At 44.9% G+C, this 11,720-nt stretch overlaps 1 protein-coding gene across 1 annotated transcript in view; it reads left to right on the top strand.

The window, feature by feature from the left end:
* Positions 1 to 7,715: 7,715 nt before the first annotated feature.
* The window catches only part of CCDC112 (coiled-coil domain containing 112), a 25,854-nt gene continuing 21,849 nt past the window's right edge, over positions 7,716 to 11,720 (top strand). Inside the window, exon 1 of the mRNA XM_012659511.1 lies at positions 7,716 to 7,913. Coding sequence (XP_012514965.1) covers positions 7,797 to 7,913 — 117 coding nt within the window. The 5' untranslated portion in view covers positions 7,716 to 7,796. The remainder of the gene's footprint in view (positions 7,914 to 11,720) is intronic.

The raw sequence follows: 11,720 nt of genomic DNA, 5'->3' as shown, positions 1-11,720 counted from the left end.
GCCATCCGCGAACTGAGAGGCTCCCGGGAGCAGAGCACTGGGCCGTGGCCTTGCTTTTCCCCACCGCGGACCTGAGCTGAGATGCCAGGCACCACATGGCCTGTGCACACACAGGGCGCCTCTGTGCTCCTGGGGAAGTCGCAGCCCATCAGTTTCCCTGTCACAGGATCCCACGCTGACATTCCCCAGCATCCGCTTGGGTTCGCACAACCGCAAAGGAATGGGGAGTCCCAAAGAGCAGCAGTGCTCCTGGAGTTCTGACCTGTGCGGCAGGCTGCCCCAACGGGACTAGCAAGTGCTGCGAGTGCTTTTCAGGACAGAGGAAGGCGGAACGTGCGCTCTCCCGCACCAGCAGCCCCTGGCTCGTGATCCGGCGTTGTCTGCGGAGACTTCCAGTGGAGATTCTCTCCACCGTTCAGGGACTTCTCCTCCTCCCCTTCCCTGCCTGCTGCTGCCCTAAGGCTGTGGGTTCCACAGGGGAGGATAAAGCCAAGGCACCTGAGAGTGGCTGCCCCACCTCTGAGAGAGCCCCTGTCACACCCAGGCTTCCATGGAGCTTGGGGTTCAGGTCCTCCCCTCTACAAAGCCACAGCAAGCGCTTTCATGTGCCCCAGGGATGAAATCTACCACCTCCCCTGAGGGAGGGCAGGGCTAGCAGTCCTTTCCCTGAGCCGCCTGTCCTTTCTGGGAGGAGCCTACCCTACCTAGAGGCGAGTCCCTGGCACAAACACACGTCCCCCCCGGGGAGCATTTCAGCCACAGCCCACAGCCAGTTTAGCTGCCCAGCACACAGTGCTGCCTCCGCCACACCTGCTGCAGCTGGGCCAGGGTGGGAGCTAGGAATCTGAGCCTTTTTCTGCCCCTAAGGGACAGAGACCGCTGTTATTACTCAGAGAGGGAGATGTGAACGGCTTGTGTGTCCCACATCTGCCTACCTCTGCCAATCTTGTCAAGAGGGGCCTGCCCCTCCTGTGGCAGATTCACAGTGCATCCATCCTTCTCCTGTCTGAACATTCTTCTAAAGCAAGAGAGCACCCCACCCCTCACTGTCACAGCCAGAGCCTGAACCCAGGGATGTTTGGGGACAAGTTTGCCAGCTGAGTCTCAATCTGGTCACCCCAGGACTCAAGCATGTCATTCAGGGGCCTGGGAACTGGGGATTACCTAACCTAGTCCACCACCACCGGTACCTGGATACTCTCCAGGTGTCTGAGGTCCAGCCAACTCAAATTGCCAGCAACACCACAGTGGCTACCTACCTGCATGAGCTGAGAGGCAGAGTACCTCTCCTTCTCTGCAATGATCAGCAGAGTTCCTGGCAAAGGAGTACAGGTGAACCACGGAGCTATCTGTTTTGAGCTAAGGGAAGAGGTTCCAGACAAGAAGGAATGAGCATAAAAACTCTGGCAATATGGGCTCCAACCAAAAGGAAATTTCTGAAATATTGGATAAGGAATTCAAAATATGGATCACAAGTAAGCTCAATGGGAATGATGAGAAAGTTGAAAACCAATACAAAGAAGCCAAGAAGATAATTCAGGGCATGAATAAAGAATTCACTAAAAAGATAGATACTTTTTTAAAAATAACAGAACTTCTGGAAATGAAGGAGTCATTTAGGGAATTTCAAAATACAGCAGAAAGTTTTAACAATAGAGTAGGCCAAGTAGAAGAAAGAACTTCAGAGCTTGAAGCCAAGGCTTTTGAATTAACCCAGTGAGTAAAAACAAAGAAAAAAATCAAGAGAAACGAATAAGTCTCTGAGAAATATGAGATTATGTAAAACACTAAAACATAAAAATCAGAAGTATTCCTTAGGGAGAAAAAGAAAAAGCAAAAAGCATGGAAACCCTATTTGAGGGAAAAATGGAGGAAAAGTTCCCTGATCTTCCTAGAGATTTAGACATTCAGATACAAAAAGTTATCAAATTCCTAGAAGAGTTAGCCTGTCCTTTGAGGTTTTGAAGCCAGACATTGATTTCTCTATAGTTTATGAAAGTCTTGAATGGCGTCGTCTTCTGATTGAAGGCTATTTGAAAATCTGTTGTTTAAACTGGGTGCAGTGGCTCACTCCTGTAATCCCAGTTACTTGGGAGGCTGAGGTGGGCAGATTACTTGAGGCCAGAAGTTTGAGGCCAGCCTGAGCAACATAGCAAGACATTCATCTTTAAAAAAAAAAAAAAAATGAAAAAAATTAGCTGGATGTGGTGGTTCATGCCTGTAGTCCCAGCTACTCAGGAGGCTGAGGCAGGAGGACTGCTTGAGCCCAAGAGTTTGAGGCTGCAGTGAGCTATGATCGTGCCACTGCACTCCAGCCTGGGTGACAGAGCAAGACAGGAAAGAAGGAAACAAAGAAGGAAGAAAAGAAAGAGAAGGAAAGAAGGAGAAGGAAAGGAAGTAAAGGAAATCTGTTGTTTAATGTAGCCACATTCATCAATTATCTTAGCTAGGTCTTCTGGATAACTTGCTGCAGCTTCTCCATCAGCACTTGCTACTTCACCATTCATTTTTATGTTATGGAAACAGCTTCTTTCCTCAGGCCTCATGAACCAACCTCTAGTAGCTTCCAACTTTTCCTCTGCAGCTTCCTCACCCCTCTCAGCCTTCACAGAATTAAAGAGAGTTAGGGCCTTGCTCTAGATTAGCTTTTAGCTTAAAGGAATATTGTGGCTGATTTGAGCTTCTGCCCAGATCACTCAAACTTTCTCCATATCAGCAATAAGGCTGTTTTGCTTTCTTATCATTTGTGTGTCCACTGGGGTAGCACTTTGAATTTCCTTCAAGAACTTCTCATTTGCATTCACAACTTGGCTAACTGGCACAAGAGGTCTAGCTTTTGGCCTATCTCAGCTGTCAACATGCTTTCCTCACTAAATTTATTCATTTCTGGCTTTTGATTTAAAGTGAAAGACCTGCTACTCTTCCTTTCACTTGAACACTTCAAGGCCACTGGAGGGTTATTAATCAGCCTAATATCAATATTATTGTGTTTTGGGGAATAGGAGTGTCCATGGAGAAAGAGAGAGATGCAGAAACCATGGGTTGATGAAGCAATCAGAGCACACACAACATTCGTCAAGTAAGTTTACCATCCTGTATGGGCATGGTTCATGGTGCCCCAAAGCAATAGTAACATCAAAGATCACTGATCATAAGTCACCACACAGACATAATGATAATGGAAAAGTTTAAAATATTGTGAGAATTACCAAAGTGTGACACAAAGACACATAGAACATACTGTTGGAAAAACGGTGCCAATAGACTTGGTTGATGCAGGGTTGCCACAAACCTTCAATTTGTTAAGAAAAAAAAAAAAATCCACAATATCTGTGAAGTACAATAGGGTGCAATAAAATGAGGTATGTTTGTATTTAAATTAGTGGGAGATACGATTTTTCACCTCCTTAGATTGTCAAAAATCCAAAATCTTAAATACTGTGCTAGTAAGTAATAAAGAAATAAGCACCCTTACACATTGTGAGTGGGAGTGCCATATGGTACAACTCTTATGGAGAGAAGTTTACCAATATCTAACTGGGTTGCATTTACATTTGTCCTTTGACCTAGCAATTCCACTGCAGATATATTTCCCCAAATATGAAATACTTATGAATCATTACTTGCAACAGCAAAAGATTGGAAATAACCTAAACATCTATCAATAGATGGTAGTTGAATAAAATAATGGAGTATTATGCATCATTAAAAAGTGAGGAAAAGTTCTGTGAACTAATATGAAGCCAGTTGCAGGATATATTGCTAAATGAAAAATTTAAGGGATATTACACATAATATGTGTTATCAGTTGAATTGTGTCCGTCAAAGAGATATGCTGAAGTCCTAATCCCTAATACCTGTGAATGTGACCTTATTTGGAAATAGGGTCTATGCAGATATAATCAGGTTAAAGTTAGATCATACTATTAATAGATTAGAGTGGGCCCAATCCAATGACTAGTGTCCTTAGAAGAAGGGGGAAATTTGGGTCTGGCTCATTGGCTCATGTCTGTAATTCCAACACTTTGGGAGGGTGACACAGGAGCATTTCTTGAGGCCAGGAGTTTGTGACCAGCCCGGGCAACATAGCAAGACACCATCTCTACAAAAAATAGCAAATTTAGCTGGGCATGGTGATACACACTTGGAATTCCAGCTATTCAGGAGACTGAGACAGGAGGATTCCTTGAGCCCAAGAGTTTGAGGTTACAGTGAGCTATGATCATGCCACTCCACTCCATCTTGGGTGACAAGAGAAGATCCCATCTCTAAAAATAAATAGATAAAAAAATAAGAGGGAAATTTGAACACAGAGACACAGATGTGTGTCATGCAAATGAGGAGCCAGAGATTGGAGTAATGCTTCCACAAGCCAAGGAATATCGACATTGCTGGCAAACATCAGAAGCTATGAGAGAAGCATGGACAGATTTTCCCTCTAAGCCTCAAAAAAAAAAAAAGAAAGAAAGAAACCGAACCTGGTTTTGGACTTCTGGTCTCCTAAACTGTGAAAGAATAAATTTCTGTTGTTATATACCACCCAGTTTATGGTACTTTGTTTTGGCAGCCGTAGGAAACTAATAAAATATGCTACATGTGTTTGGAAGAAAAAAGGAAAAATAGGAATTTATATGTATATTTATTTTTTTGCAAAAAGAAATGTAAGGCCGGGTGTGGTGGCTCATGCCTGTAATCCTAGCTCTCTGGGAGGCCAAGGCGGGCGGATTGTTTGAGCTCAGGAGTTCGAAACCAGCCTGAGCAAGAGCGAGACCCCGTCTCTACTAAAATTAGAAAGAAATTAATTGGACAACTAAAAATATATAGAAAAAAAAAATTAGCCGGGCATGGTGGCGCATGCCTGTAGTCCCAGCTACTCGGGAGGCTGAGGCAGGAGGATCGCTTGAGCCCAGGAGTTTGAGGTTGCTGTGAGCTAGGATGACGCCACGGCACTCTAGCCCGGGCAACACAGTGAGACTCTGTCTCAAAAAAAAAAAGAAATGTAAAAGAACAAAATAGAAATTAATAAAAATGGCCACCCATAGAGGATTAGCTGAAATGGCATGCATATGTTTGGGAGCAAGACTTGTTTAAACATACTTTGTCATATAGTTTGTACAATGTTTAATGTATTTTTTTAAAGTCAACCAAAAAGAAAAGAAAACAAAAAGGAATCACTGAAATTGAATACAAACATAACCAAAAGAACTAAACTATATGTCAGATTGATTCCATAACCACACAGAGAAAAGGGTGATTCCAGAAAGCTTTTAAACACAATATTCTGACTTGATATCTGTGAGAGATATATTCTAAGGACCAAAAGAACTGCAAAATGATCTTAAACTTCACCCAGTAGGTTCATTCTTTATGATATTAGAATATTTGAATTTGAAACTACATGATTGTTCCAAGAGGAAGCAAATAAGTAAATATGTTGATATTCTATGGAAACAAGATTTTCAGTGTAAAAGAAATGCCAATATAAAGGAAGTTAAGGAAAGCCAAACCTGTGATGTTAAATTAGAATTGATACAAAACATCAAAAATGAAACTATATAATAAAAATATATTTTTTAGGGGGGAGGGCGTGGGCACAAAAAAAGAAATAGAAAAGAAAATATATTTTGTAGCTCTGACCACGGAAAGGGCCTAGCCATGAGACCACAGGCGGCTGCCTAATCTACATGTCACAAAGGCCTACTCTGGTTTTCTGCTTTTGAGACTCTTAATCATTTTTTGGAATTTTCCATTCTAATAAATCATTAAAAGCCTTAAACATAGTGGGTATCTTGCCTGTTTCTATATTCCCTTACAGTATCCGGTCTGTGTTGTCCTCTACAGAGACCATTCAATTCAGATTGTTAATTGATTTATTTTTTCCAGAGGCTGAAAGATTAGTCCAAACTAACAATTATAGGAATTCAAACAGTGCTATAGCCTCAGGGCTCACTTTGAGTGAAAGGTAAATGTGTAAATTAGGGAAGTTTTACCTTCTCAATACACCCAGGCAACTTACTCCCTCCTACTACACATGGGGGTAGGGGGAGGAGAGCAACCATCTTCTCTTTCCTAATCTACCAACCACCTTGCGATGCAAATCATGTGTGTAGGACTTTCCGGCCTCGCCATCTCCCTCTGTCAGGAAGAGTCCATGGCCCTATTAAAGACCAAACCTTCAACTTGTGCCCCGGACTCCAACAGTCTTGCCTTCAGGAGGCTAGGCTGCCTCTCTTTTCTGCAGCATCAAACTTTTGCTCTCCACTGGATCATTCTGAGCAGCATAAAAACACCTTCTACTAGTCCCCACCTTGAAACACAACACAACAATAACAAAGACCCTTCTTTGGTCACACACCTTCCTCCAGCTACCCGCCTCATCTCTCTGATTACCAGCTCCACAGAATCCATCAAAATCATCGTTAAAGGACACCATTTCTACCTTCCCGCCCCCATCATGTCTTCAACACAGCCAGCCAGTCTTTTGTCCTCCCACCCCATGACCACTGCTCTGTCATGGCCTCCCTATTGCCAAATGCAGCCATCGTGGTGTCTTTGTTCTCATCTCACTCAGCCTCTGGATGCTGATCATTGTCTCCTTGAAACACTTTCCTCCACAGAGTTCTGGTTTTCCTTCCTTCTCACAGACCTCTCTTAGTCCCCTCCCTCTTGTCTGTGGTCACCTACTTGAAGGCCCTAGGCTTAATTCCCCGACTTTAATTTCCACTATCCCTGGATGATCTCATTCACTCTTATTTCAAATATCTTCTATACGGAGATGAAGGCTAAATTCACATCTTTAGCTCCAATCTCTCTCCTGGGCTTTAGAGGCATTTATCCAGCGGCCTATGTAATATCTCTGCCAGGATGGTCCCAGCTTTGTGACTTTGTGTTGTTTAAGTTTATCCATGAAATGGAGATGATGATAGTACCCACTTCACTGTTATTTGTGAGAATAAAGTGCGCTCAAAGCACTTACAACAGTGCCGGCACAAAGTAATTGCTCAGTAAATATACTGTGTGTTTACTTGTTTAATTCCCTACTAGAAGTCATGAGAGAAGGAAACGTGTGTCTGTGTGTGTCTAACTCAACAATGAATTCCCAAGGCCTAAAACAGTGCCTGGCATATGGTGGGAGCTCTATATTGATTGCATAAATGAATCGATTCCTTTAAAGGAGGAAAAGGAAGTACCTACAGAAACCAGCTCAGTTGCCCCAGGTTGCCTTGACTGGAGGAGTCTTCAGGGGCTTTTTTCTAACTTCCTAACATTACCGTTGGAATCTCTCTTCTTATTGACCAAGCTCTAGGAATGCAACTGTGGCATTCCTGCCTCTAATGTCTGTTCTGTGGGGCATGCTGGTTTATTTTCTTTGAAGATGTAAAATATAGGGTTTTTGTGGAACTTATTGGTAATGTTTTTTCATTTAGACTCGGTTTCACCGGCACTTAGTAGAAACCTAGAAAGCAGTTTTATCACGTAAAAATATATATATTGGGTATAACACAAATAAAATGTAAGGAAAGCAATGTAAGACAATGAATTTTCTTGGCAGATATGGGACTAGGCGGCAAAGGAGAGAGCTGCCTGGTACACACCCCTGTCAGGGGAGAGCGACGCCCCCAGCCCCGCCCCGCCCCGCCCCGCGATCCCTCCGGCACCCCAGCTCCGCCCTGCGCGGGGCCCCGCCCGGCGTCCCGGCGGAGCCTCCGGGAGCGGTCTGCAGAGGCGCGGGCGAGCCGGGCGCGAGCCCCCAGGCCCGGGTGGGCGCTGCGGCTGGGGCGGCTCGGCGAGGAAACATGGCCGCCCTGACGACGGTTGTGGTGGCGGCGGCGGCCACCGCGGTAGCCGGGGCTGTGGCGGGGGCGGGCGCGGCCACCGGGACAGGCGCGGGAGCGACGCCAGCGTCGCAACAGGTAAATCGAGGAGGGCCGAGAGCCGCTCTGGCGGTGGGCGTGGGGCCGCGGGGGTGCAGGCCCTGGAGGCGGGACGGGGTCCCGGGCCCCGGCCGAACAGGTGTTCCCTGCAGCGCCGCCCGGGGGCGGGAGGCGCGGCGTGAACCTCCCTGTGCTCGCGGCCTGGCACGCGCCGGGCGTTGCTCTTTGTTGGCGTGTGCGTTTAACAGCTTTTACAGAACCACCTCCATGTGGTCTTGGAGTCGAGGAAGACCTGCGTGGAAATCCTGGCTCTGCCTCTTCCTTTAGCCGTGTGATAGGAATATATCCTCTCCGCGACTCCATTTCTTCTCTAAAAATTGGGACTACTAACATCCACCTTCCCGGGCCGTGAACATGCTTGGGGAGCCCCTGGCGCAGTGCTTGTTTGGAGAGAAGACTCGGTGCTCAGTAACTGGTGGCAGTTCCATTATTGTACCAGCACTGGGAATACAGGAGCAATAAAATATGGGATGGTACGAGGCAGAGGTGTTTCCAAAGATCGGCTTAGGACCCCTTTCTCCGCGGTGAGGACCAGATATCTTTGCTCAGATGCCTTCAGCTCATTGAGACTTTCCATGATCTTCCTAAAGAATCCGGTTACCCTGCACGCCTAGTCCCTTTTCTGATTTTATTTTTCCCCGTAGCACCTTATTACCATATGATACACTACATATTTTATTTCTATTTTTTTTAATTGTCTTTCTCTTCACACCTTCCACCCCATGAGAATGTAAGCTTCATGAGGGCAGAAATTTGGGTAAGTTTTATTCAGTATTGTATTCCTAGTAGCAAGAACTGTGCCTGTTGTGTAATGCCTAGACCATAGTAGCATTCTCTGAATATTTGCGGATCAGTCCAAACCTGCAGGAAGGCTGGTGTGAGCTGGGCACAGGCTCTTTTTCCTCCTCCAAGGGAACATAGTGTCTTTACTTGTATACAGATAAGGAAATTCCAGCTCAGGCAGATTTTCTCTCACATCCTCTGGAATTCTCTTTATTATTCTAACTCTGGCCAAGTATCTCAGGAAAAAATATAAAATATATAAAAATACGTAGTATATAAAATATTTTTAGGTACTGTACTTAAAAAATGTGTCACCCTAGTTGTTTAGCTACCTTGCTGGCTTTCTCCATGAAACCTTACAGGCTTACTCTAGTTCAGAGTGATTTGTTCCCTAAATTCTTATAGCCATGTTTACCTCCTGACTTGCATTTCTTACAAGTTGTCTAAAATTGTTATTGGTTTACCCCTGTATCACTCCACTACGGTGATTCTCAGAGGTGATATTAGTCCTCCCAGGGTTTGGATCAGAATCACCTATGGAGTTGTTTCAAACTTTATGTCAGTCCCCTAGAGACCTACGGTCCCCAAAACCCTGTCCTTGACCTGGTACCATTCCATGGCCTGTCAGGAACTGGGCCACACAGCAGGAGGTGAGTGGAGAGCCCAGCTTTATGTGTATTTACAGGTGCTCCCCATCGCTGGCATCACTGCATAAGCTCCGCCTCCTGTCAGATCAGCAGCTACATTAGATTCTCATAGGAGCACAACCCTACTGTAAACAGGCCACGCGAGAGATCTAGGCTGCACCCTGTTCGTGAGAACCTAATGCCTGATGATCTGAGGTGGAGCTGAGGGGTTGATGCTAGCGCTGGGGAGCGGCTGCAAATGCAGATTACCATTAGCAGAGAGGTTTGACTGCACAGTAAATGTAATGTACTGGAATCATCCCAAAACCGCTCCCTCACCCCTTGTCCGTGGGAAAATTATCTTCCATGAAACTGGTTCCCGGTGCCAAAAAGGCTGGGGACCACTGCCCTAGAGGACATTTAGCAACGTCTGGAGATGTTTCTTGGTTGCCACAGTGGCGGGGGTTAGGGGTGAGATGCTGCTAACATTTAATGGGTAGAGACCAGAGGACAACCCTCCACAGCAAAGAATTATCCGGTTGAAAATGTCCAGTAGTGCTGAGATTCAGAAACACTGCTTTATACCAACTCACCACTTTAGTAGAGAAGGCAGAGCCTTATAGCTGAGAATCACAGCAGTAGTGAGGTAGAATTCCTCAAATGTGTTTGGGCTTTTAAAAAAAAAAATTAGGATCACCATCTGTTATATTGTGATAATTTTGAGGAGTTTCTGTGTTACCCATCTTTGTAATTCCCCTACCATACCACACACACTTATACATACCGATTCTACAGCCTAACACCTTGAATATTTGCCATATGATTAAATGAATGCATATTCTTATTAACCCTTAACACTGAAACCAACTACTGTTTTCTTGAGAAGAGATTATTTTTCCTGATGACAATTAGAAATGTCCACCAAAATATCTAAAGTTTCTGTCAGCTAGGGCTTCCCTAACAAAATACCACAGATTGGGTGATTAAAACAACAGAAATTTATTTATTTTCTCATAGAGGCTAGAAGTCCAAGATCAAGGTGCTGTTAGTGTTGGTTTCTGGTGAGGCCTCTCTTCCTGATTTGCAGACAGCCACATTCTCACTGTGTCCTCACATGGCTTTATCCTCTGTATGCATGAGAGAGAGAGATCTCTGGTATCTCTTCCACTTTTTTTTTTTTTTTTTTTTTTGAGACAGAGTCTGGCTCTGTTGCCCTGACTAGAGTGCCGTGGCGTCAGCCTAGCTCACAGCAACTTCAAACTCCTGGTCTCAAGCGATCCTACTGCCTCAGCCTCCCGAGTAGCTGGGACTACAGGCACGCGCCACCATGCCCAGCTAATTTTTTCTATATGTATATTGTTGTCCAGATAATTTCTTTCTATTTTTAGTAGAGACGGGGTCTCGCTCTTGCTCAGGCTGGTCTCGAACTCCTGACCTTGAGCGATCCACCCACCTTGGCCTCCCAGAGTGCTAGGATTACAGGCGTGAGCCACCGCGCCCGGCCTCCACTTTTTAATATTTGTATATTATTTGTTCATAATCTCAGCTATTGCCCTTTAAGACTGAAGACCACAAATCTCTGTACTCTCCTCTCAAATGCCATTTCCCTCTTATTCGCAGCTACTGTTGTCCTGATTATTTTAGTTGTTGAATTGTGACTTTTCTGAAGTATCTCTAAGAACATCACACCAGTGTAATGCTGGTGTGGTACCAGGATAGGGCTGTGTCTTCTGTTTAATTTCTAATGAACTTCCCTCTGATGACCTGAATTCTATGGATTTGGCTGCCTGGAGGAGCCCTTCAGTAATAACTACATTCCTTCTCTGACTTTAACTGATCACTCAACATGGATTTCCTCTAGAAGGTCATGCACATGCATAGGGCTGTGTATGCCCAGGTGTGGAAGGCTGAATATGGTTTCCCAAGGGTATTTACTTCCCCAGCACCTATGAATATGAAACTTAACATGGTAAAAGGGACTTTGCAGGTATGATTACATTAGGGATCTTAGGGAGATTATCCTGGATTATCTGAGTGGACCCAGTATAATCACAAAGGTCCTTATAAGAGGGAGGCAGGAAGATCAGAGTCAGTAGTAGGAAATGTGACGATGGAAGCCAGAGGATGGGGTGATGTGAGGAAGGGACCATGAGCCAAGGAATGAGAGTGGGGCCTCCAGATGATGAAAAAAGGTAAGGAAGTGGCTTCTCCCCTGAAGCCTCCAGAAGGAATGCAGCCTTGGTAACACCTTGATTTTATTTATTTTTTTATTAATATTATTTTTAGGGAGATTATCCTGGATTATCTGAGTGGACCCAGTATAATCACAAAGGTCCTTATAAGAGGGAGGCAGGAAGATCAGAGTCAGTAGTAGGAC

This window comes from Propithecus coquereli, unplaced genomic scaffold, assembly GCF_000956105.1.
Source record: "Propithecus coquereli isolate 6110/MARCELLA unplaced genomic scaffold, Pcoq_1.0 Scaffold62, whole genome shotgun sequence".
Classification (NCBI taxonomy): domain Eukaryota; kingdom Metazoa; phylum Chordata; class Mammalia; order Primates; family Indriidae; genus Propithecus; species Propithecus coquereli.
This window is presented reverse-complemented; position numbering and strand designations above follow the sequence as displayed.